Genomic DNA, 27,011 nt, shown 5'->3' with positions numbered 1-27,011 from the left:
ACGACTCATTTCTGATCTCCACAAACCAATGGGTGACGTCACTCATGCTCTGTCCATTTATATTAACGGTCTATGTATGAGATCGATCAACAGGCGGCTCTCACAACACAACTTAAAATCGTGATAATGATTGTATTTTAATTTTTAATTTGTTTAGTTAAGAGATTTACATAATGAATGTATGAATGTTTTTGAGGTGAATATAGTATGTTTGTTCTTTACTTTGATTAATGCTACTTTATTATTCTATCCCACTGCATTTCAGAGGGAAATATTGTACTCTTATTTGACAGCTTCCCTTTACTAGTTACGACTATTGAAGCCCATTTCAGCCAATGTGGTGAAAAAAAAGATCATGTAAGCCATTAGAATTAGAACGTTTCACAAAATAATGATATAGGATCTTAAAATAATGACTTAGTATCTCAAAATAACAACCCACGTTTAAAAATGTTGACTTAGTATCTCAAAATAATTAGAAACCCTTTAAAAGAATAACTTTATCTCAATACGCCCATTTTCCACCAATCGTGGTAAAATATTAAATTTACCCAAGTGATGAGGAAACTGAAACCCCTAGACACATACACTAAGAATGGAGTTTTGTGTCCAGCAGTTCTAATTTTCAAATTAAACATATTTACATATTCGTATAGTTAGGGATGGGTAGATGTACGATTTTTAACAGGGTAACTGTAATTTCTTGGGAATGGTATACACAAATTATTATTATTATTATTATTATTATTATTATTATTATTATTATTATTATTATTATTATTATTATTGCTAAACTATTTCATACAAAAAAATGTTTACTTCTAAGATATATATGTAAATTAAGACTAATACGGAATATTTGATTGTATTTCAAAGTCTCGTGATAACATTGGTAAGGCGTGCGAATGACGCAGTTTGGTGGCAGGGGAGGGAGGGGAGCATTGAGCAGAAGCAGTGTAGGAAAAGAGGAGGAAGCAGCAAGGATGGCGGAGTCACACCTCTGAAGGTAAAACAGTCAGCTATATTATCTCATTAACAGTGGATGTTTTACCCCCACAGCACGATGACGCATACCTCCAAAGATAATACACTTGTCGGCCTCTTGTTACGGCTTGTGTAGCATTAAAGTGTCATTTTGCGGTGGTGAGTACGAACGCACTCTTTTGTTCAGCTTCGGAATGGCCGCTGTTTTTGTGTTTTCTTTTTTCCACGGCTAATATTCAATACAAGGAAGGGTCTTATACACTGTGTTACAGTTAGTTCGCACATTGTGTGCTTTAAGTGGCCGCTCTGCCGCGATATCAGCTACCTTCACCGGCTGTTCTCTTTGGGTACCTGCCTCCCGCTTAGCTGGCTGCAGCAGAGATTTCCCCTCTCGGTCGAACTCAAGGCGGACGGGTCGTCGGTCCGCGTCCGACAGCCGCTCTGCTCGGGCCTACACTTAGGTAGCTCTGCTTGAGATGAAGCTAACCGCTGGATGTTGGTAATTTTGCCAGCGAAAGCCTCCACACATGTGCACCTTCCTATACGCGTAGTAATAGCCTTCCTTTTATTAATTCATATTGGCCGTACTGATACTTTGTTTCTTTTGACTAACAATATCTCTTGCTAAAATACTGTTAGCTGGTGGGCTAACTTGCTCGCTAGCTGACGTTAGCAGTCTGGCAACAACTGACGTTTGCTGTTGACGTTTAGCTTAGCTGCTTTTATTTCCTGCCTTGTTGTCAGTCCTTTAAGTAGGCTTATCCAGTGAATCTTCTATATTTTTAAAGATTGGTCACAAGATACATGTATTGTAGGTATTTTCTCCAAGTTACTTTCAAGGCTGGTTTAGCTAACATTAGATATTTTTAGCCTACGTGAGTGGATGTTAGGTCAACAGCCATACCGTAACATTTAGCATTACTACTGTTGGCGTCAAGGTATTATTGTCTCATCATTCCACACATATATCCAGAACTTTTGCACAATGCCTAAACGTTTTTGCACATCCTGCACAACACATGACAGCCTTTTACATATTTGCAAGATTATTGTGTCTTTAACCTATTTTTTGTTGTTGTAATATTCTATATTTATGTTCTTTTCTCCTGCAGTACTTTGCTTTATTGTTTATTTCCTTTTTAATACGTTTCTGTATGCAGCATGAACCAATCCCCAAGGCAAATTCCTTGTAAGTGGTAAGGTACTTGGCAATAAATCCTATTCTGATGATCAAACAGTGGCACCAACCCTAGGGTTTTTTTCCGTAGGTGTCCATATTATGTAAATTAATTAATCTCAAAATGCGATTTGACATCGCGAACTGTTACCGTTTACCAGTAATCCGTTTCCAAGGATTTGTCATTGGCACATGTAGCCATCAAGCTAGCTGCGTCCTGTGGAATGCTGTGTAGTAACAGTAGCTGATAGCTGCCACCTCACCTCCTGGTTTGCCATTCACCTCGATAATAAACGACTAACAATTGTCGCTGACAGAACAGGTTATTGCTGGTTTGTAATTTTTTATACTTCAGTAGTAGCTTACTGTCAACACAGGATCTGGGGTTTAATATATTTCCTGACTCCAAATCGGTACTGCATTTTGTCATTTCATATGACTTCAGTTTTTTACGTTTGCTTCATTGTATTCTTTGATTGCCCTACACTGGTGCATTTCTTATTTAATCAAAAAGACATTGAAATGAACAACCAAAAGCACGAGAACAGTAGACAGTACGGCTTAGGCCTAAATGCACTAAAATTGTCAGATAGGCCCAATATATTCTTAATGGAAAGGTCATCAGTCTCTATGTGGGTTGCAAGTGGCATGAAGTCCAATTGTGTTGTATCACTTTATGGTGGGGTTGTGTAGTGTTGGAAGTACATGCATTTCTCTAAAGCTGTATATGAGCTGAACCTCATGTATTTCAACTAAATGAGTAGCATTAACTCATAACATGCAAGTCTTGTCCTAGCACTTGCCTGTTGAATTGACATTGTCCAATGTTTTTTTTTCAACAGAGCATCCATCAATAGGGCAGTTTTCTGATCAAAAAACATTTAATTGTATGGCCAATGGCCGCCTTGTTATTCTGCCGTTTTCTGCACAGCTAACCGGTTGTTTCCATGTCTACATATCCCCTCCCTTATGGTTAGACTGTTTAGGTTATTCAGTCATTACATTCATGCAAAACAAGTGGGCACTGTCTTATGTATGTATGCCTGGTTTGGTTAATATTTTTTCTCATGACCTGGCAAAGACATAAACAAGAGCTCCTCCATGGGTTACTAAGCTTGATTTCTTTACCAAAAAGGTATATGATTGTCATAAATTTCATTACAATTAGTAAAATTAACTAGGAAATGAACTTTCTGAATTGAATGTTAAACTTTTTTTCTGGTCTTGTTTGGTCTTTGTTTTAAGGTTTAAGCCGAAAACCTCTTTAGTCTTTAAATAGAGAGATGACTTTATACAGATAATGTTAACATGTGGCTTGTTATAAACCATAAAGTATTATGTACAAGAACAGGGACATAGAGAGTACAACCATAAAAGGAAGTTGTTTGGGTTAGATGGCCCCAGCAGTTGGGCTGGCCTGCTTATTCTCATTTAATGTTGATCATTATTTTCTACACTTGTATGCCAATTGCAGTGATTCACCCTCTCATTTATGCTCACCTGAAAGAGCAATGGATACCCTTTTTTATTTACCGAACCTACAACTCAAGCATTCTGTCATATTAGGGGTACTGCTATTGCTTTTACCAAAAAGGTCATATGACCTGTTGTTGTGGGGACTTCATGCTTTGAAGGCCACTTCTAAAGATTACTCTCAGCAGTCCTAACCTTTTCACTTATCTCTGATCCTGAGCCAAACCTGCCTCTCTTTTTGCTACAGCTTAGCTTGTACTAGTGCAGGAGAGCTTTACACAGTCACAGAGGATAGCATCAGAGACTAAACAGAGACGGGCCTCCATAGACATTTTTGCTCAGTTTGTCATGCAAGATCCAGAGAGTGGAGTTTTGTCTTGGTGTCTTTGAAACGTTAATCTTCAGTGTGATTGTTTGTTATAGGCTTCATTGGAGAAGGCTAAATAGCTAAATGTATGTTTAGGTGAGGCCATAGATTTACCGTATTGTCAACACCCAAGGGACCATGTTTGTTTCGTAGGAGTAAGTTGCTGTGAGGTTATGGTTATGATCAGTACATTCAACAGATTTCCATGCCTCATAAAAATGGAAGAATATTGTCAGCGTATTATTGCTAATTTTAATGTATTTGTGAATTTCTTCCTACATTGCACCCTTAGCTCACAGCAGACTCAACTTAAAATTAGTTCAAATGTTAGTTAATATTTGTAATATTTCTTTATTCTAAGGTTTATTGTTCTAGTGTCCCATATCGCATAAAATTTGTTGAGAGAGGAGTGGCTGTGTGTACTTGTTGTGGCAGGACGGCTTGGAAAGCCTCTCTTTTAGACTTTTTTTTTGTAATGACATGAAAAGGTTTTCCACTAACAGCGGTTATTTAGAAGTGTGGTTCACAGGGCTGGGTATCGATCCAAATTATTCACCTCTCGAAAAATGTAACTACACATTGTGGCGACGCATGTCTCTCGGCCGTGGCTTGGTAGCGTTGCATTTTCCCCGACTCATTTCTTGGTACTCCTTTCAACAACATGAAATCAAGGAGAGGGTTAATTTTTCCTGCTACAGATTTCCCACCTTGGTCAGATCTTTTGTACAGAGAGTCTGGTCACTGTCCATGGACAAGTGTTAACTTCCTTGAAGGCAGGTACCCTGTTGATGATTAAAACTATTGGATCTGTTCATAACCAATCGCTAACGTTTGGTCGTGATGTATGGCGTGTGCAACAAAAGGGGAAACCGACAAAGCTTTTGTTTAGCATTAACATTACTAGCATTAGCCTCATAGCATTATAAAACAGCCTTCAGTGGTTCACCTGCAAAATGTCATGATGTTTATCAATCAGTGTTTATTTGAGGGAATCTAATGCAGTATAGGCAATTTATTTGCATTTTCTTCCTAATTTCCTCTTCTCTCTCCAACAGTGGGAGCATATTCTGATCTGTGTCCCCCACGAGAAGACTTTTGTTTACTATAAATTGTGGCAAGAAATGTCTTCTTTGAGTAGAAAATGTAAGTATTTGAATGCATGAGGACACAAAATCCTGATGAAAATTAGTTTTGTTCCTTTTGGACCCGATCAGTCTGTTTCTCTCTGTAAATTGTCAGAAAACAAAAAAGGATGAGCCTCAGGAAGACATTGTGTGAAAGTGTAAAAATGAAATTGTTAATGTAAACAAAATGTATTTCTCTTTTCTCAACAGCAAATCCATCGAGGGATTAAAAAACAACTTGATGACCTTTGCCGCCTGAACTTATAGCCGAAGGCCCTGGGATTGTATGCAGTTCAAACACTTAAGCATGTGGCCTATGGGTGCCACAGTCCAGCTACTTCAAAGGGTTTTTTCTCCCATGGCATTTTAACAAAGTATCAATAGTATCCCAAAAACCTTTGGATCACAAGGCCTTTATTTCAAGGATAATCATAAATACATGGGCCTGTATAGGGATGTTTTCTTTAAAAGCCTCCACGGCTATCTGTGTCTGTTTTTTCCTGAATAAGTAACCTGACAAGAAAGACTCCCATGAGCAACTTTGCAGGAGGCCCGATAACGTCGACATGAGTAGTACTTTAGGCAAAGAAAAAGACCTGAAAGAAAAGGACCCCAAAGGTGGTCCAGCGGGGAAAGAAAGGGAAAAGGAGGCCAAGGCTCTAGCCGGCTTAGTAAAGGATGGTGGCAAAGAAACGAAGACCAAAGGGAAAGACGCCAAAGAAGGAAAGAAGGACACCAGCAGCTCAACACCGGGTGTTGCCTTCTCTGTTGACAATACAATAAAGCGGCCAAACCCGGCACCAGGTACACGCAAGAAGTCCAGCAATGCCGAGGTGATCAAAGAGCTCAACAAGTGTCGGGAGGAGAACTCAATGAGACTGGACCTTTCTAAAAGGTCCATTCACATGCTGCCCACCTCCATAAAGGAGTTGACGCAGCTGGCTGAACTCTACTTGTACAGCAACAAGCTGCAGAGCCTGCCGGCGGAGGTGGGTTGCCTATCAGGTCTGGTCACTTTGGCCCTGAGTGAAAACTCCCTGACCAGTTTGCCTGACTCCCTGGACTCTCTTAAGAAGCTTCGAATGCTCGACCTCCGGCACAACAAGCTGAGAGAGATACCGGCTGTTGTCTACCGGCTGACATCTCTGACCACGCTGTACCTGCGCTTCAACCGCATTACAACTGTGGAGAAGGACATCCGAAACTTATCCAAGCTCACTATGCTCAGCATTCGTGAGAACAAAATTAAACAGCTGCCCGCAGAGATAGGTGAGCAAAAATGTGTAAACACCGTATCATTTCTTTTAATTATGGCAAGTTTTTTTGCCTAGTGGCTATGAGAAATCAAGTAATTTTGGGAGGTAGTCAGTTACCAATAGGTTTATAGCATTCATTTCCAGTGCAGCTTATCTTGTGCTCATAATACATTGTGCACATCTTATTCGGTTCAGTAAGACATTCTTATACTATGCTGGGCCCTAGCACTAATGGTTATTGAGTACGCACCCTTCTTCAGCTCCAGCAGTAATACACTTACTGTTAAAAACCATGCCAAATTATTGAAGTGGTGAATCCAGCTGCTCATTGTATCCCGTACAATTAGTGTCTTATTGTACTATAAGTGAGAGTAGTGGCTCAAACACTTGGTTATTTATTGTAAGCTAAGCACCAATGGAATCCTGATGTTGTGAAGAATGAGATAAATGAATGGATGTCTTCAGTACTGTGGATGGGTTAATGAAAGTGAATTAACTAAATATCTGAATTTGTTGTGCATCTTTTTGTAGGGGAGCTATGCAACCTCATAACTCTGGATGTTGCCCATAACCAGTTGGAACACCTACCGAGAGAGATTGGGAATTGCACACAGATTACCAACCTCGACTTGCAGCACAATGAGCTCTTGGACCTCCCAGAGACTATAGGTGATTAAGTGTATTTTACAACTCAAAGCCAACGTTATTGCATAATGATAATGGTAAAATAAGTTTACTTATATATGTTTTTTTGTCATTGTAGGCAACCTGGCAAGCATAAACCGTTTAGGTCTGCGATACAATAGATTGTCAGCCATCCCCAGATCATTAGCCACATGTCGAGAACTGGAGGAGCTAAATCTTGAAAACAACAACATTTCAGTGTTGCCAGAGGTAAGTGGAAGCAAAAATAGAATGTAATTTAAAACATCATTACTACATAATAACAAAAAATAATAATAATCATCACTTGCAGTCTTAATTTGTATTATACCAACATCAACTGTTTCCTGCAATGCTCTTGTAAATGCAAACACAAATTAACAAACAACAAATTCATGTTGGAGCGTCTATAATGACTGTTGTTTACATAGAGCTTAACATCTTAAATTCTTGTGTATAACTGAAGTCCACTCGTGCATCCATACAGGGCCTACTGTCAAGTTTGGTTAACCTGACCAGTCTAACACTGGCGAGGAACTGCTTCCAGTCGTACCCTGTGGGTGGACCATCCCAGTTCTCCACCATCTACTCCCTCAACATGGAGCACAACCGCATCAACAAGATCCCCTTTGGTATCTTCTCCAGAGCCAAAGTGTTAAGCAAGCTTAACATGAAGGTGTGTATGCATGCTTGTTTTTAAAATGATTGAAATAATTTCTCAAGCCGGCTGTATTTAAATTTTTAAACTGAGTAAAAACAATCATGAACCAATGCCGTCTTAATTTTGTCTGCTTGAATCTTTTACTTTTGCCAAAGTGAGGTGTGATCAAGGCATCACAAGTCTTTAATGACTAGACGGCACACATTTGTGTTTCAGCCATTATAATAATTTTTTATACACCTGTGAATTTCCTGCTGCAAAATGTAAAAAAAAAAGTCCTGTAAAACATGAGATAAAATTATACCTGAGCTATACTGTGTCAGAAACAAACAAAAAAAGTTTTAAAATCTTAAACATACATAGTGGGAAATGTAGAATGTAAATCCGCTGTCTTCTAGTTCTTTAGCATTGTGTACTGTTGACTTGGCTTAATTTATAACACAACTGAGCTGGTACTGTAAAGGTGTGTGTATAATTAAAGGTCAAATAATGCATCTTTCATTATTTTAAAGAAGCCAGGTTGTGCATACTTTTTTTTAGCGTGACGTTTTTTATGCCAGGGTGAGAATCTGTTCTTCATAGTGAGAAGAAGTAGTGCAGGAAAACCTGAAATAAATTACTGCATTTACATGGTGTATTACGTCTCATGGTGTATTTTAAATACCAGTGCCACTTTAATTCAGCACCGTAGAGTGGAAATGCATCAAAAAAATGCCTATTTGCTTATACATTATCTCAGCTGTATTGGCCCTAAGCTAGGCATGTATCATTAAAAGTCTTCAACATGTTACCCAGTGTACGTCCATACTGGATGTAGTTTGGACCTCCACTGGAAACATAATTTCCTGGTGCCAGGTAACACTGGCACAGTGCACTAGTTTACTCTTTCTCTGAACAGCATTGTCCTTCCGCTGACCCTCTGAATTGTTATTTTGCTAATAAAGGTATACCATTGTCTTCTTTAGGACAACCAGTTAACATCTCTGCCGTTGGACTTTGGCACATGGACCAGCATGGTCGAGCTTAACCTGGCCACCAATCAGCTGACAAAGATCCCAGAGGATGTCTGTGGTTTAGTCTCTCTGGAGGTGAGTCTTGCATTCACGCATAGTCGTAGGGCTTGGCAATATGTAGAAAATCAAATATCACTGTATTTATATACAAATACCTCTATCAATACTGCAATGATATTGTAGTGTTGACTATTGGTGCTCTTAGTCACGGGATTGCGTTTGGTCAAAAATGCATAACTACTGCACAGACACTACAAAAATGTTTTGGCGGCTTATAAAGTAACACTGAATATGAATGATTGTGAGTAGTATACTTTGTTTTTACATTTTTCTTGGTTTCACTCGACATCATTTAAGAAAAATGTGTTGATTTTATGTCAAGACTGGTTGCTTTATTGGTTGTGCCATGATGCAAGAGTGTCAAAAAATGTTTCCATTATCTCCACAGGTGTTAATATTGTCCAATAATCTTCTCAAGAAGTTACCCCATGGTATTGGGAATTTGAGAAAGCTACGCGAACTTGACTTAGAGGAAAACAAGTTGGAATCTCTACCCAATGAAATTGCGTATCTTAAAGATTTACAGGTACGTTTTCCAGAAGTGCTCTTCTCTCCATTATGTTGAGGCTCTTTGTTAATGGTTTTTACAGAATGTTGTAGTATCTGATTTGTATCTGTTCCTATGGGTAAAAATAGCTATTAGAATCTAAGCTGCTGCTTCTTGCTTTAAAATGCTTTTGCTAAGGCTCATTTTCAGTTCATGGCTCTGTAAAAAAAAAAGAAATCAGATTTTGGCAACAGATGGCAATACATGCCTCAAATGTTGCTGTAAATAAAGGTAGATTCTTCCTTTTAATATACTATGGCTTATTTTCTTGCTCTAAAGTAGACTTGCACAATTCTGGGAAAAATATGAATCACAATTTTTGAGCTTAGAATTGATATCATGATGTTCTGCCACAATTTTATTCTCACAATGTGTAATCTTTATTGCACACATGAACCATTACAAAAAAATGTTTGGGCACCTATAGCACATTGTGTATCACCACGAGCCTGTAAACGTAAGGCCTCGATGAAGAGCAGGGAGAGCGATGCAGTGCTTGGTACCACTTTAAAACCTATTTTAAACAGTCAATGTTTCAAACTCACTGACAGCATGTTGCTTCCTCGAAATGTCAGGTTTTGGTCGACTAGCTTGTTTGATAAATTGATCAGACCGGCATGTCACGCGCACTAGCAATAAACTCTGTGTATCCAAGAACAATTAAATCAGTGTAACAATTACGTTAGATCAGACAAAGACTTCTGGTGTAGATTAGTGTTACCTTTCCAGTGTCGCAGCTCCGAACTGTAATGTTGGTTGGGATGGACGGCCCCCTTGTTTCTTTAGGCTAACTATTAGCTTTAGCCCGGCTGGTAGCAGCTTTTTTGTGGGGGAAAATGGCCGGGAGACAGTGTGATTCGTATTTGCAGCGGACATAAAACACTGACTACTGTAGATTCACTGAATACCCATTGAAAACTGTGCATCGCTGGCAGCGGCAGCTACGGCCTACAGTACCCTACAGTACTTTTCTGCACACGGAGAGCCTCACTTCCCATTAACATAAACCCCGTCGGATTAACATAACACACATACGTTGCCCATATGGCTACCTGTCGTAAAGGGGAATGGTCGGACGGTAATAATCATGTAAAAGGAGAACGGTGAAAGTTTACTTTTCTAACCAGCATTAAAAAAAGGATTAGCGTCAACATCACAACGTCCTGCGATGTGACTATCGCGCATGCACACATCACGATGTCAATGCTAAAACACAATATCGTACAGCCCTAATTGTAAGTACACACAACGGAATAAGAAATGTCACTCTATGGTGCATTAAAGTAAGAACACAGAGCAATGAATGTGTAGTTGGTAAAAGGATTAAGACAAATATTAAAATAATTTGGTGAAATGGTAAATAATTTACTTACATTGTAACGCAAAAAGTGCAGGTCCGTCAAGCATGAGAGGATGAAAGTATTGTTTTTTTCCTTATTTAATGTGCAAATTGATTGTAGAAATAAAAACGTATCCTAAATACGGATGGGCATGTTTTTGCCAGCCACGGCCATTCATTTAATTAAATTAATTAGGTCAAACATACTCAAACTAAAGTAATGTCATTCCAGCAAACTTAAACATTGAGAGGCAAATCCTTGGTTATATACAAATTATTTTACATTTTTTTAAGGTACAGGTTAGTGAACATGCTGTCTACCCACTAGATAATCATCCACATTTGGTCTCTGAGGTAATGGTGTTGGTTATAACTGGGTTATAAATGTTGTGATTGTAATGTATCCTTTGCGATTGATGAATGCAATTCTCCTTTCAATAACCGTTTAGAAATTGGTGTTGACAAATAATCAGCTGACCACGTTACCCAGAGGCATCGGCCACCTCACCAACCTGACTCATCTTGGTTTGGGGGAGAACCTGCTGCAACACCTTCCAGAGGAGATTGGTAAGTACTTCCTTAAAACCCCCAAATACTTAGATCAATAACATGCACCTCTATTCTGTTCAGGGGTTTTCTTTACTACTTGAAGGCCTTCAGTGATGGTGGGGAACCAGAGCTGATCCTGGGATGCTCTATTGTAGCTGAAAAGTGTCCATAAACGAGTGGAACAAAAACACCCAACCACAATCTTAAATATAATAAATCTTATCTTTATACAACTTAAGCTAAACTCTAATATGTTTAGCATAATCCACAAACTCATTATTTTCATCAACAATATTAAAGGAGTTGGTGGCACTTTTTGAAAATCTAATTTTATGAACTAGTTGTGTTTTTTGTTGTTGTGTTTTTTAATTTGAAGTGTAACATTGTTTTCTTGATGAAAGCTAAACTTAACCACTAGGATTTAAGAGCTTATCGGTGTGTCCCGCCTCTGATTCTTCCTCCCAGTGATTAGGTCAGCATTGCTGATCTCAGAAGTTAAGCTTAGTAGTTAAGCTAGAGATTAAAATGAGTGGAGGAAGAAGCTAAAGGTGGGTGTATATTTAGAGTCTCTACACTGGACCCAGAATTGAATTGTGAGACTGTTCTGCTGTTCTTTGTCATATATGATGGTAAATTAAATACTTTGGGGGCTTGGTCAGATAAAACAAGGAATTTGGAGACATCACTTTGGGTCTTAGAAATGTAATGAGCATTTTCTTCCACATTTCTTTTCAAATTAAAAAACATTATTACTATTTGTACTGTAACCTTTTCAAATCTTATGTTTAGAATCACATCTCAAATTATTAAAAACAAAGGAAATATTGCTTCAACAAATGCTATACAAATAAAGCTGCCTTGCCTTGCCTTGCCTTCAAGAGTGGTGATGATCACAATCATATTGTATTGACCTGTATTGCTCGGAGTTTGTTGATTTCAGACCCTTTTGTCCCTGGATGACCGCATCAGTTTGAGTACATGCCTTGGCTAACAGTAATTGATGTCTGTCCTCAGGTACACTGGAGAACTTGGAGGAACTGTACCTCAATGACAACCCCAACCTGCACAGCCTCCCGTTCGAGCTGGCCCTGTGCAGCAAGCTGTCCATCATGAGCATCGAGAACTGTCCCCTCAGCCACCTGCCGCCCCAGATTGTCGCGGGAGGCCCCTCCTTCATCATCCAGTTCCTCAAGATGCAGGGACCATACCGTGCCATGGTCTGAGCCAAGAGAAGCTCAATCCCAGTCCTTCTTACCTCCAAACCCTCCACTTGCTCTGCACACTTTCACCTGCCTGCCCCATTATGTGTATCATACACTGTAAAGAAAACAGACTGGCCACAATCAGCGTCTGGGGGTAATTACAAGGAGGAGGAGGGGGAAGATGAAAATGTTTCTTTTGCCATCCTTGGGCAGAAACGAGGTGAATCGTCTGAGACTTGACTTCTGTGTTACTCCAGAGTTCATCACGATCATTTTAAGACCCCAGCCATCCCCACTCATGTTTCATTCCGAATCATACAAGAGGGAAATATTTCCGTCTCTTTGCCAAAACTGAAGATATATGAAGTTCTATATATTGAGTAACTGTGAGCTAAGGGGCAAGTCTTTTAACCATATAAACCGTGCTCCCATTGCCAATGTATTTACAGTAATTACAAGCATCTATTATGTGAGCAAGGATACAATTGTATGCAAAAACAAACAAAACAAGTCTTTGGAACTTCACATTTACTGCTGCTGCTGTAATTTTAACTTTGTCATCTTGTTATATTTTCTTTTGATAGTCACTATTTTTTTTTTTTTTTACATCACCATCGCTCAAGATAACTTATGCTAACTGCTTCTTGACCGTGGAGAACAAAGGTCTAATGATGGCGTGTTTGTAATTTTTTTTTATCATTTGTTTATTTTTAAAAACTGTGCCTATGTTTAGAGTGATCCAGTGGTTCATTTCTAAACAACATTTTCCATGAGAATACAAAGATATAAATTATTTCAATAATTTTTTATTACTGCTGTTTTTACTTAAGTTTATTCTCTTTTTTTTTTTCTTTCTTTTTCCTTTTGATGTTGCATTAATCTGTTTAAACAAGTGATATCAATTGCAAAATACGGTGATTGGAGATATTTTTAACAAATAGCAGCAGCAGTTGTTAAACATTAAGGTAGTAATGTATACATATGAAAAATGCCAATCATACATGCTTGGGGAAAAAAAACAACTAAGGAAGTCTGACTTTTCTCCAACTCGGGTGGTGATGTGACGCCCGTCTATGTTGCTTTTGTGTGACGACAAGGTATTGAAAAAAGGTGATGGGGTAAATGATGAGATTTTTTTATATATATATTATTCAAAACCTGGTTGTTGCCTTGAGTGCAATTTTTAGTTATGTTTACTGGTTTGATATTATCTTCAGTGTTGGGCTGCATAGCTGTCATTGGATTGACCATTAACCAACATATCACACATTTAAACAAAGACGTTCTCTGGGTCTCTGGAGCAAGTGGAGAGTGTGCTAGAGCGTCAAAAAAAGGTTTGATAATTAAACCTTGACAGGTAACACTTCCTTTTTTGTTAATATCCGTATTATTTCTGTAGTGGTCTATTTTTGACAGGGTCTCCTAAGAATCTTAATTACATGGTGGGAAAAATATTCCCTTGATTTAGAATTGTGATTTCATTTTTCTTCATATCTTCTTTTGTCCCACACTGTCCCAGCAATGCTGCTGCTCTTATGCACTTTTAAAATAAAAAAGACATTGGCATCCTCTATATTACGGGAAAAAAAAACACACAGTAGCCTCTCATTGGTTATTTTGAATAGAGGCATTTTGTTTCATAAAGTATTTTATCTCTTAAACACATGGTTTATTATGTAAATTTGTATCAATGAAATATAAATATTGAGTGAAGCAGGCTCAGAATATAGTAGTACCTTTCTTTGAGGAAGTTTTATCCTGTCAATCTTAAAAGGAACTTGCTCTCTTGAACTGTGATAGGGTCGGGTGGCTTTGAGATCTTTTAAGATTCCCATATCTGTTCTTCATTGCAAGCAAAACGTCTCATTGCAGTTCAGAACAGCATTGTTTATTTTAAAATCACTTCACATTAAGTGTTTTCTTTTTACTAAATGATGAAATGTGCATTCAGTTAGTATTATTCCAAGTGATTGTACATTAAAAATCCCAACAAAAAGGTAATCAAACCAAACAAATTGTTTTAATTATAATTTTTATTTTTTTGGAAATGTGTTTCATCCCCTCTCTATAATCAATCATGATTCTGTTATGTATTGAAACTATGGGTCTACTTGTTTTGCAGCAGCTTGGTGTGTTTTAGTGGGCTGTGGGTGGCGCTCCACCACGGGAGGCCTGTGTGATGAGAGCGCCACAGCTCACCTCGGGGTGGGGCCGGGTCATGGGGAACGATGTGCCGCTGCTTCTAATTTACCAGCAGAACCTGTCGCTGCTTTTTCCACTGAAACATATGCTGTACGAGACGGACGGACGGGGGGGGGAACGACCCACCCCCAACACTGATACAGACTACACTCGAAATCCTGACGAGGGACAGATCTGCTGACCTTTTCCATCTGGCGTCAGGCCCGGTGGGTTTCTCACCGATCAAATTGTTTGGACACAACGATGAGACAACACAACAAGGTGCATATTTGAGCTCAACGCAGTTACAGTACAAGACTGTCGGAAAAAGACAACACAAAAAAAATGTAAAAAGGGCTTTCTGTGTTCACGCTCAACAACACACCGGAGGCATTGCATTCCTGGGTTTTCTATAAAAGCTTTGGAAGTTTCTCTTTTTTTTTTGTGTATTTACTTTTAGCTGTAAACAATTTGTGTGAAAAATGCCTTCAACAAGTACTCAAACGTGAGATGTGCATTAGGTATGCAGCGAGAGTGCTGTGACCCATTTTTACATTCGGTCTCAATGTTTTTACTTTATTCATGTGCCATTTTGCACGGTTGAGGATGCCAGTGTATGAAGACGCAGGGGATGGTGGGGGGTGTGGCAGAATCTGAACTGGGCTAATTTACCGGAGAGCATTTAGAGAGGAACGCAGACAGGTGTGACTTGTTGGATTAAAAATGAGTAAAATTGGTGTTTATTTTTCTATCGTCTGTGATTTTAGGCCGTTGAGAGCATCGCAGACTCAAAGTCATTTAGCTCTTCTTGCTTTTTATTCTGGATCATACAACTTGTCTATTTCTTGCCTGGTTATTTTGTACAGGAAACAAGCATGTTGAACACATAATGACATGATTTGTTTGGGTCAGAATCGGGCGGTTTTTGCATAGAGGACTTGGAATTAGTGGCTATTTGGTGTATCTGCAAATGCTCCCTTTTTGTATATTGCAAAGGGTATCAAGGCATTGTGTGGCAATGCTTATCCTACTTAATCTACATTGACAAGCAGCCTTAATGGTCTTTTTTATGTGTTTGTTTGGCTATTCCTTGTGTCTATGGCCACTGACTGTACTTGATGACAAGCAACTGGTGGTTACAATGTAAATTTGGGTCTAGTTTCTTTCTGTCTTATTTTTCCTTTTACTCTGTACAGTAATCTGACATTACGGTAGACTCAGTATTACAACATCTGTAATGTGATGAGACTTTTACAAAAAGACGGAAGATGGAAGATAATGCCATTATGCTACCAAGTGGATGTGCATTAGCTTGCGTCTCACTTGTCTTTGGCATTAAAGGGGAATTCCACCAAAACTGACTTGCATTTTTATTCTGCAAAGGCAGAGCTTTTTTTCCACAGAAAGAAAATATTTTTTTGTTTGTTTTTTTCATGTTTTTCACAGTAGTCATATCATGTTTGAGTAATATGATTGCGAGATCAGGGCAAATAAAATGATGTGACTTCAAATGCATACTTTTTTTTCTTCATATTAAGTTGCAGCTGTTTTCCGAAAAGACAAGCATGACTTTAGATGGTTCAGCTGGATGTGGTAGGAACACTTTCTCCGTCTTGAGAGCCCCTAACTATAAAAAAAAAAGTCTGCTTTTTGTAATTAAACCAAGTCACTTTTGGTGGAAAGGCTCTTTTAATGTGAAGCCACCAGCTTATTCTCTTATGTGAATCCCACCTGCACACACCCACAAAACACACCCACTACTGGTACATTTCTAGTATGTCCATACATTTGCTTGTCTGCCTTGGGCACCAAGCAAAACCTTTATGACCGTTTGATTTAATCAACAAAGACAGATAATCCATTTTCTTTCTTTAAGGTCGGTGAAGGGATCTGGGTCCACCGATTAAACAGATGTTGAAAGCAAAGTTGTTGGGTCAATTGTCACGACTGGGCGAGCAGATGCAGACATGACTACCTCTATGTGAGTCTTCATTGCTAACCACAGTGACCAAGATCCAGTCTGAGGTGTTTCTACCTGTGTACATAGAAAGCTGCGTGTTGGCAGCGGGGATTTGGATTGGGACTAGGAATTCAACCACAATTAGTTTTACTAAGCATCTTTCTGTTGTTTTATTAAGTATTATTTGGCAAATGAAAAAGAGAAAAAATGTGTGTGCTTGGTTGCAAATGACAAACTTAATCAACGCCGCCCTGTTGTAAGACGGTTATCCTGAAACCAACTAGTTGCAGAGTACTACTTTGCAATTGATTGAAAAGTACCATGTTTGGTGATGCTCTGTATGTACATACATCTTTTTAACTGTTATAAAACGATACATATTTACAAATTTATGATGTGTTGCGTATCTATATTTCGGTTTCACTAAACCCTGAAAACAGCACACGATGAGATTGACAAGTTGACTGACATACAAAAGAACAGTTCATGCTTATTTTCTTAATGTAAAAAACGTCATGTACACAAGGGCCATTCATGTTTTGAGAGAGATTTAAAATTGGTTAGGTTGATGCAGTAAATATAAAGATTTAATGAGAGTTTAAAAAATATATATATATTTTATCACTTAATGATTTGTCTTTGGATTATTTATTCTTATTTAAGTTTTCTGACATTTGTAGACAGAATGAAAAAAAAATCATCATCAAAGCTTTTTGTTAAAATCCAGTGCAATTCTTAGCTTGCTGTCTGCATATTTCTATTATAGAAGAAATACGTAGGCAGATGTAACAATAAAAAATAGTTTTTAGGCTACATCACTTTTGCAACAAATCGTCCTCATTGACAGAATTCCAAAGGGACTTCCTGTGTAGTGTGTGAAACGTAAAGGTCTAAAAGTTGCTGAGGTGTACAATGTTACTGTCACTGTATACACAGCCCCCCAAACATTTTATTAATATCTGAATTTATTTCACGTGGACAGGTTAGAACAAAAGACATGCAGAAAATACTGCACAAATATGGTTAGGATTCATTAGTTTAATGTTCAGTTAGTCTACAAGTAGAAGTAAACTGTCCTGTCTGGTTGTATGTATGTGGCATTTTTACATATTCATGCAACTTTTGTCATTTAGATTGATCATTCTAATATCATAACCAAAACCACAGAGGTGTATGGTAGCCTAAGTTGTATTAAGGTGCATTGTCTCCCAGAATTTTTTTTTCTTTTCATAACTGCTCACAGATCATGAACAGCTATGCCTTTTTCACAATCTGTCAACCCTGTAATCAAAGATAGTGAACCCCGGCTATATTTAATATGTTTTAATATCCATGTGGTGTGTGTTTAAGCTCCTGTGCAACACCGCCCCCTGCTGGTGAATTAAAATACACAAATGATTGCAGCTGCCTGCATTTCTCACCTTACTGAGAACTTTGCCGACGGGCAAATGTCACTCTAAAAGTCACTTCTTTAAGTCACATGAAGCCTGTTATCATTTCTAAATACCGCGGAATTATTTCCCAACTTTACCTGTTTGTCCTCGTCTTTATATCCAAAGGGGCTCTTCATGGTGAAATCACCTGTAGGCAAAAACAAAGTTAGGTATGTTTAAATAGACCATGAGAGCACTGACCTCCAATTCCCCATCCTCTAAATTGTCTACCTTTGCAAATATATATATTTTTCCCACGTCGTCGTCCTCCTGGGAATGGGCTCTTGTAAGAGACGACAGGTGTCACTGTATCATTGCGCTTTGTCAGCACCCAATCATACATCAACAAGAGCCACGACTGTTTACCCCAAAACAGCTGTTATTTTACCTACCAGTCTGGGAAGAGGGGTTATCAGGGCGATATGAGCACGGTCTAACAGATGGAGAAGTGAATATTCATCAAAAAGCCTCTCACACATTTCTCAGATAATTATTGGGCGAGTGAATGTCAAATAATCCTTTAGGGTATCTTACGACAAGTGTACATCCATGTCGATTACATATTTTGAAAACACTTAACCTTTACACTAGCCTACTAATGAAAGATATAAAGTATAAGAATCGGAGGTAGGCTAATACTTTGTTTGACTGGTTGTAATTTTCTAATAATGCCCCAGGAAGGTTCCAGAAAGTGACATTATCACTAGGCTACTGTTATTACCAAATTACATAATTATTTCCAGGAAACATCTTTAAAATGGTTTATAATAGTAAAGATGTGTAAAGTAAAGCATTAATATAGTGAAGTTATTTTTAAAATACTCATTTACATAATTCCTGTGATCAATAATAATGTAATCAAGCCAGTGCTGCCTGACAGAGTATTGGAAATTGAACAGAGATTGAATAAAAACATCGGAGTAGATGTAGCTTAACATCAAAGACAATATTGAGGCCAGATGGACCAAAAACATAAAAAATAAATGTGGCTCAAATAAATGTTGTATTAGTATTTCAATTATTCAAAGTGCGTAATATGTTGTATGAACAGACAAGAATTAAGGACCATCCTTTATCCACAAATAAAGAGATCAGCAGCAAACATAAACACCTGGAGCAGAGTATATCAAATCACCCTGACATGTTAGATATGAGTTTGGACCACGACAGGACCAAAATGTGTGAGTAGCAGGATAGACACCACGTCCAGCACAGAGGGAGGGGGGGGGGGGCGATGGGGGTCCAGTAGCCTACACCACGTTCTCCCACAGTTTTTCAGGAATGTCCTACTCCAAGTAGCCTTCCGAGAGAGAGTGAAAAATAAAATAGTCTGAGTCAGAGCTTCTGTGGTAAGATGGGGCTCCAGTTCCGGGAAAAACTGGGGAGTTTAGAAATTGTTGAATCATGGATTAAATCTGAAGACATGTCTATTTCTTAGGATTTGATGAAATGACGCACATACAATAACCATCAATTTACGTCCATTAAAAGGGAGCTGCGTGAGTTTTCGTGGTTGTCATTTCAAAACCAAATTGATAACCTGCAAAAGCAGTCAACATTGCTTTAATACCATATAGCTGCCACTGGTTGTTTACAAACCAACCTGATTATGAGTTAACATGTTAGTTCACAAACTGTTTTAGGAATTTAGTAGGCTAACATTTAACCGTAGGAAATATTAAGCTAATTGTTACATTTTAGCAAGTGTTACGTTGTCTTTTAAAAAATAAATACATGTGAATGCATTTTCAGACTTATTGATGGTTTATTTCATATTTATTTAAAGCTATAGTGTGTAGTTTATGTCGCCCCCATGAGGAATTTTAAGTAATGGCACTGTCACTAACCACATGATACTGCCTTCCGTGATTGCGCACGCGCCCCCACCTAAAGCAGTTGCTGATATGCAAGGAGGACACGGAGGATTGAAAAAACAGGATGGACTCTTCAGAAAAGGTCATGTTCTTCACTCGAGCTTTTGCGCGGGAAAGACACCGGACGCGACAATCTTCCGAACCATAGACATTTAAAGTTCTGAACACAGTGATACTAAGAAATACAGAGAGAGTTATTTGGGGATGACAGTCTTAATTAGCATTGTAGCAACTCATTTGGCAATCGATTTAATGTAACAGACTTTCATTATTAACAAAAAGTTAAGCAGTAAAGCTTTAATTTAGGTTTCATTCAATGAAACCAACCAATTAAAAAAAAGACTAGATCATCTTGCGATGGGATCAGACCAGCCTTTAGGCCATGGGTGGAGGAAATGAACCCTTCCATATTTTTAACTATTATAAAGCTCAACCGTCCCGCCCACAGTGGGTTCTGGAAGTAAAAATAAAATGTAATTTCTCCATTGACAATTGGAGTATGTAACCTTTGATGGTAGACATATAGGTCTACATTACAACCGCTGACTAAACGGTTGTAAGATGCTCATATAGATGCCAAAAGTTTATGGGGCACCAACGTTGTTTTGAGATAAATGTCTTTTATTTGCAATGTCTTGGATAAGTACTTCATTACCCACAATCCTGAACAATCCCACAGTGAGGCCTCTGATTAGTGGAACTCATGCTGGTGAGGACGGGAGCTGTCAGTACCAAGGGGGTAAGAGGGCGTCCACGAAGCGTAGCTCCTATGGCACCATTTTAATACTACGTTAGCATTCCATTGACTGCCATTCATTTTAGTGCCACTTTAACAGCAAATAACTTTACATCTGAAGCGTATAAAAGCTTAAGTTGTCCATTGTTCAATTCCAAAGAAACAAAAAACATTGTGTAAAAAGCCCCATTACCTTATACATCACTTTGTGGCTCCGTAGCAGACATTTTTGTAAAAATAGCACCAAGCAACTTGCTGTCACATAGTCCACAAATCACAGTATTGTCAGGAGAAGCATGCAGACAGTTTTGACTTACATTAGCTGTTTAGGCCTATAAGTGCTTCTAATATCCTTCACTGTTCTCCCTCCAGAGCAACGAGATCTGTTGGTCCCTTTCTTCAACTGTCTGTGGTTGGTACCCGATCTGTGCGCAAGATGAGAATCTTGTTTTACTAAGATTTACAACACTGCACAAATTACGATCTGTTCCCACGCTTCTGCCACCAGGAAGCTATCGTTAGTTTAGCTAACAGCTCATTTGGATAACCGCTAGCAGACAGCTTGATTCAGTCTAAAGTAATATTAACTCAAACTAAACACTGGGAAAAGCAGCCTATAGCGGACGTAACAGCTCTTATACTCTATATTTTAACGGTTCTTTTCAGGTTTTATTTTGAGGGTCTTTTAAAGTTATGAAATGCTGTCTCGGCTACCAGTTAGCCGAATTAGCTGTTAGCCAAACAAATGTTTGTTGTCTTTATCCAGTGGTGCACGGTGGTTTATGGGATGAGTAGTTCCTTTGTTTGATTATGAAAATATGTACACAGTCTTGTACCTTTGACTTTTTTTCCAGACGTCAATGAGAAGAATGAATGGAAAATCTACTTCAGGAACCCAAAGTCTCTCGTAAGAGGGGCGGGACTCTTGAGCTTTATACTTTCAGGCCCTTGCTCAGACCACACCCATCTTTGAACTTGGCCTTTTTTTTAATATCAACTACACACTTAAAGGTTTTGTGTGCTGGTGCTGTGGTGGCTTAATAAACTTATTTTTAAGACTTAAACTGTTGTATGTCGGCCTCCACTTACCACACCTTATGTATGTGGACAAAGTAAATAAGATGGAGTTTGTTTTTCATGGATCAACAAATTCATGCAGGTGTTAGGTAAGGTTAAATATTTGCGTTGTTTCAATGAGCTCCAAATGTTGCATGAATTCAACAAACACACATCCAGTAATGGTAATATAAACCACCCGGCAGAGCCACAGTGTAAGGAAGGAACTTGTTTTGTTTTGGTGGAATATGTGTACATTCAAAAAGTTTTAGTCGTGCAACCGCAAAACTCAGATTGGACAGATAGTCTAGCAATGTGGATTTACCCTACAGAGATCTGAAGAGCAGTTGAACATAGTCTCCATAAATCGAACAGAGTTTAAAATCACACAAAGAAAGCGGACCGGATGCCTTAGCTTGCATCTTTCTCTGCCGCCATTACGGCTACTACCTTTTACTACATTCTAAATAGACCTACACTTATACTACATATTACTGCAACTCAGTGACCTCACTGTCTTTGTTTTCAAACTTCCTCTGTTTGCTGATTGGAAATAGAATATACTGCGAACCCAGACGACATACTGAATGAAGATGAAAATTGAGCAGAAGTATGTAGGAGGGTGGAGACCGGTTAGATGAGTGATAGCCTGCCTGTATCACTGCTCCCAAAATACCATAGTGCCTGTTCCCACGTTTCCTTTGGGCTAATCTATCAAATACAGGACGATAAATCAGCGTGAGGTCTGCTGCTCCTGACAGCGTTGAGGGATTCCTTTGTGTGTTGGACATGAAGTGTAAAAGGTGGCTACATCAATTAAGTTAGAACAAAGTAATAAAACGCTTGTGTTGATATCCACGTGGTGCGGCTCTGTCTGCTGCGTAGCAACGGAGTCCAGCAGCTGCACTGCAAAAAATGTCTCTCCCTACAGGTCCTGTAGTTTACTCTTTACATTTTGTGTGGGGGGGGTTAGACGCTAGGCTGCATGCATGCTATCAGCAACAGCACAACTGTACAGACTAACACTTGAGTTCCTGATTGTGATGATTTCTTATTTGTATTTTCAGGTAACTAGAAAGATAGTTGAATTCCTGAATAAAAATAAGAAATCCTTTACTATTATTATTTTTATTCAAAGCCCCGTAAAAATCATAATAATAAAAAAAGAATTAATTAAAAAAAACTTTGCAAACGTGTCTGTTAAAAAAAACAATTACAGGTTCAAAGGGCTTATAACAGGTTTAATATACCGTATCGCTGTCACTGATGCGATGCACCTGTAACCCTGTCAAGGAAAGGGTTAACAGGAAATTAGTTTTTGCCAATCGGAGTTGGATTTGCATGGTTCTGGATCCATGTCACATTCTCATCAGGGGCTGAGCCCCCCTACAGTCTGATCCTAGAATTGCCCCTGGTAATATATAAAATAAAAACCTGGCAGTTCTGTGCTTTTAAATGATTAATTTCTCTAATGCACTTTAATTTATTTATTTGAGTTTATTTGATTTATTTGGGCACTGCACTGTAACTCCGTTTTGCCTATGTATATCTATTTAAATTTGAAATCAAATTGCACTCTAATGCAAACCATTATAACAACAAAACAATATCTTTGAAATGTCTACTTGAAAGAGGTAGGGCCAGTAATTACTACAAGGCAATTCATTTTCATATGAATTTGTATTATCATAATTATGTGGCGTCTTCGTATTGTAGCCTACATGTTAGTGTAAATGTTTTATGTGTATATTTGTAGCCAAAAGTATTTGTGTAAAAACGAATTTAATGTCATATTGTTTTGGAGCACATTGCAGGCGTCACGTGTACCTGTATGTTACCAATGTAGGCCTTTGTCTACGTGTGTATACATAAATAATATAATTAATAAATAAGTGTATTTTTTCTGGATCGTGATAATTCTTTTCTCCGGGTGTTTTCTTGTAATTCCTTCACTTCCTAGTGTTATTACTGTGGTGTCGCATGTTGTGATGGCCACATGTCTATCCATGTTGACACTGTGGACGCACTGTGGCTCACAGCGAGCGGGACACTTTTTGCAGCGTGCCGGCTATAAAGAGAGGGAGTGGCGCACTGGTTAACACTGAGGAGAGAGACTCCACATTGACAGCAACGCGGCAGCGCCCGGGGTAACGTGATTTGCGCTCTATTAGGTCCGCGACTGAGCACCACTAGATGCAGCACAGGGATCATTGTGTGGGGAGAAAGAGGAGACAAGGAGGAAGGACTTTACGCTTCATCCGCCCCATGGATCTTCTTTGCTTCCAATTGATCTGCTTAAAGAAGTTACCCACTGACAGCCTTTTTAACGCCCGTGCGTCTCTGGCACCGGAGAGGTTGTGTCACCGCTTTCTGCCCCGGGTAAGATTATTTCGCACTTTATATGGCATTTGTTCTCACTTACTTATTCAGTTAAAAGTCAAAGACATAAGACATAGGTTAATGCTGGAGCTAATTAATATGATATAAAAGACGTTTCGTAATTGATTGAAAAATGTAGGCCTATATATAATTCTGAATTTCCTTCATCTTGCCTCATAATTTCAGATGGACTGACAGCCTCATAAATAAGAAGCATTTCTCCTTTGGGAGCGTACAGGATGAAAGAGAAAAAAGCCGGGAAAGCCTCAGAGGAGTGATTTAGTTCCTTCCTTTCTCAGCCCTGCTGTGAGCTATAGCTCTGTCCTTGCTGGTGATGCCATTTGTTAACCTCAGGTGAAGTCACATAGGAAGTGGGCCATTCTTCTCCAATGGGGTTTGACAACAAGACCAACCAGACTCTTCCAGATGTGGCCTACAGCCTCCGCATCTGCCTGCCGCTCACTGTGCTGGTGGGGATCATGATCCTGTTGATAGTGTTTGGCAACGTGCTGGTGGTCATAGCTGTGTTTACAAGCCGGGCCCTGAGGGCTCCGCAGAACTTATTCTTAGTGTCCCTGGCGTCAGCGGACATTTTGGTGGCTACCCTCGTGATGCCTTTCTCCTTGGCCAATGAGCTTATGGGATATTGGTACTTTGGGGAGGTGTGGTGTGAGATATATCTGGCACTTGATGTTCTTTTCTGCACCGCATCCATCGCCCACCTCTGTGCCATCAGCTTAGACCGCTACTGGTCCATTACACAGGCCATTGAGTACAACCTGAAGAGGACACCACGACGCATCAAGTGCATCATCTTCATAGTGTGGGTCATCGCTGCGGTTATCTCCTTCCCTCCTCTAATCACCATGGAGAAAGAAAACAACTTGGATGACCCTGTGTGTAAGATCAGTACTGAAAAGTGGTACGTCATCTCCTCCTGCATCGGCTCCTTCTTCCTCCCCTGCCTCATCATGGTTCTGGTCTACGTGCGGATCTACCAGATCGCCAAAAAGAGAACACGGGCGCCACTGGGAGACAGGAAGCGGAAGGAGGTGCAGAGGACAGCCACCGTCGCTGCCGGCAACCAGAAGGAGAATGGCTGCCACGAGAAGCTGAACGGCAAGCAGGACATTGAGTTGAAGGAGGGAGTGGCAGGGGAAGGAGGAGCGGATAAGGAAAAGGAAGAAGTCAACGGGGTGGACCTTGAGGAGTCGTCCTCCTCCGACCACAAAGTGAACAATCCCTGCTCAATTAAAAAGAAAGCGGCCACTGGGAAAACCAAACTGAGCCAAATCAAGCCGGGGGACGACGAAAAGCTGGCAACGAGCACCAAGGGCAGTCGCTGGAAGGGCCGACAGAACCGGGAGAAACGCTTCACTTTTGTCCTGGCTGTGGTCATTGGAGTGTTTGTCATCTGTTGGTTTCCCTTTTTCTTTACATACATGCTGAAGACGCTGTGCGAGTCCTGCCCAGTGCCCGACACCCTGTTTAAGTTCTTCTTCTGGTTTGGCTATTGCAACAGTGCGCTGAACCCCATCATTTACACTATTTTTAACAATGACTTTAGAAGGTCCTTCAAAAAGATACTGTGCAGGAAGGACGCTAGAAGATATGTATGATGGACTCTGTCTTCATGTACATACTTTTTTTTGCTACTACATTTTAGATAAATTATACAATACCTACACCATTGTACACGTCACTGGCTTGTACGCTCTAGTTGTAACTGCTTGGAAAGGCTTTCCCGGGATGAGCTTTACGTGCATCATCTTTGCAGAACATCTGCCACCCACAGCTTCAACAGCGATCACATAGAGAGGTTTAACCCTAAACAGAACACCACAGTGAAACCATGTTTTTATTGTAAATGTTATTTTTATTTTTATAAATGAAACAAACATAGTGAAGTCATGATATGTGTTGTACTTTATGACAGTTTGTCTGAATATTTGTCTCTATTTCTGTTATGGATACAGTATTGTGCCATTTTGTATGATACTATGATGGTTATTATGAGAATGATGGTTATAATGATGATGACTATGATGATAACAAACACAGAATAAAACCCATTTCCTGAACTGGTCTCAAGGCTCCACAGCAAAAGCATTAAAGCATGAATGTTACACTGCCTTGACACACACACACACACACACACACACATACACACATACACGCACAACATTTGAGTCAGAATTAATTCTCAGAACGTGACCTTGTGTGAAAACTTTGGGACGAGGAGGGCAATCCCACAAATCCTTTTGTGCAGTTAATTGTAGACCAGAGTTGGCCCTCCAGTTGCATTACAACAGAGAAGTGCAAATTTACATGCTTGTTGAATTTGACCTTCACAAGAGATAATAAAGGAGCGCAGCTCTTAATGATCCCAGATAGAACATGTGCAAACGTTCTTCGGCTCTCAGATTGATCATTTTGTAATCTTTTTTTCCCCAAGTGTGTGTTTTCTTAGGCTTTCTGAGACATTTAATGAATCAATTTCAAATAATGAGCACAGTTGTAGTGCCTGGTATGGGAAGTAGAAAAGTAACAGTTAATTTGCTTCTTTGTGTTACCACGGTATGCGTCATTAAGTGTAGATGGAGCCTGTCAGACCAGAACCAGATTGACTGCTCTTTCTCTCTCTCTCTCTCTCGCTCTCTCTCTCTCTCTTTCTCTACTCTGCTCTACTCAAGTCTAAGAGAATGGGTGAATATGACAAGAGTGATTATCAGCTGTGCAGTGAATACAGAGAGTGTAACGTTTCCCACAGGATGGACTGTAATTAAATGCATTCCATTTGACAGTCAGGAAGGCAGGTGAACAGCACTCTCCTCAGAAAGCTAAATGTTTCTTCTGCCTGGATGGTGCTCGTCAGAGACATTTCTAGAATTCGGAGACATTGTGGGCTCAGCACAGACCTTTGTAGGGGGTCAAGTGTCATCCTCCTTCGAGATCTTTTTCATAAATTATCCATTTT

At 39.3% G+C, this 27,011-nt stretch overlaps 2 protein-coding genes across 3 annotated transcripts; both read left to right on the top strand.

Annotated features, from left to right (window-relative positions):
* The first annotated feature begins 923 nt into the window (after positions 1-923).
* shoc2 (SHOC2 leucine rich repeat scaffold protein) lies at positions 924-16,948 on the top strand. Of its 2 annotated transcripts, XM_034893964.1 has the most exons (10): positions 980-1,006; positions 5,057-5,144; positions 5,336-6,394; positions 6,913-7,050; positions 7,145-7,275; positions 7,532-7,720; positions 8,671-8,793; positions 9,167-9,304; positions 11,114-11,231; positions 12,228-16,948. In XM_034893964.1, exons 3-10 carry the CDS (start codon positions 5,692-5,694, stop codon positions 12,434-12,436), a joined length of 1,749 nt encoding a protein of 582 aa, XP_034749855.1. In that variant the 5' UTR covers positions 980-1,006; positions 5,057-5,144; positions 5,336-5,691; the 3' UTR covers positions 12,437-16,948. The 2 variants fall into 2 exon arrangements, with proteins under 2 accessions (XP_034749846.1, XP_034749855.1); XM_034893955.1 differs by lacking the exon at positions 5,057-5,144 and having other exon boundaries at positions 924-1,006.
* Positions 16,949-23,737: 6,789 nt separating this feature from the next.
* Positions 23,738-26,105, top strand: adra2a (adrenoceptor alpha 2A). The gene is made up of 2 exons (XM_034900270.1): positions 23,738-24,034; positions 24,221-26,105. Exon 2 carries the CDS (start codon positions 24,424-24,426, stop codon positions 25,651-25,653), a length of 1,230 nt encoding a protein of 409 aa, XP_034756161.1. The 5' UTR covers positions 23,738-24,034; positions 24,221-24,423; the 3' UTR covers positions 25,654-26,105.
* The last annotated feature ends 906 nt before the right edge of the window (positions 26,106-27,011 follow it).

The sequence above is a fragment of the Etheostoma cragini genome, chromosome 2 (assembly GCF_013103735.1).
Source record: "Etheostoma cragini isolate CJK2018 chromosome 2, CSU_Ecrag_1.0, whole genome shotgun sequence".
In the NCBI taxonomy this organism is placed as follows: domain Eukaryota; kingdom Metazoa; phylum Chordata; class Actinopteri; order Perciformes; family Percidae; genus Etheostoma; species Etheostoma cragini.
The sequence above is the reverse complement of the archived record's forward strand: the minus strand, read 5'-3'. Positions and strand labels throughout refer to the sequence as shown.

What these genes read in the sequence shown, in the direction of transcription:
- adra2a (XM_034900270.1), top strand. Translation starts at nt 24,424, where the DNA reads ATGGGGTTTGACAACAAGACCAACCAGACTCTTCCAGATGTGGCCTAC.
- shoc2 (XM_034893955.1), top strand. Translation starts at nt 5,692, where the DNA reads ATGAGTAGTACTTTAGGCAAAGAAAAAGACCTGAAAGAAAAGGACCCC. An exon ending in ACAGCTGCCCGCAGAGATAG is followed by an intron (nt 6,395 to 6,912) that starts GTGAGCAAAAAT and finishes ATCTTTTTGTAG; the next exon opens with GGGAGCTATGCAACCTCATA. An exon ending in GTGGTTTAGTCTCTCTGGAG is followed by an intron (nt 8,794 to 9,166) that starts GTGAGTCTTGCA and finishes TTATCTCCACAG; the next exon opens with GTGTTAATATTGTCCAATAA.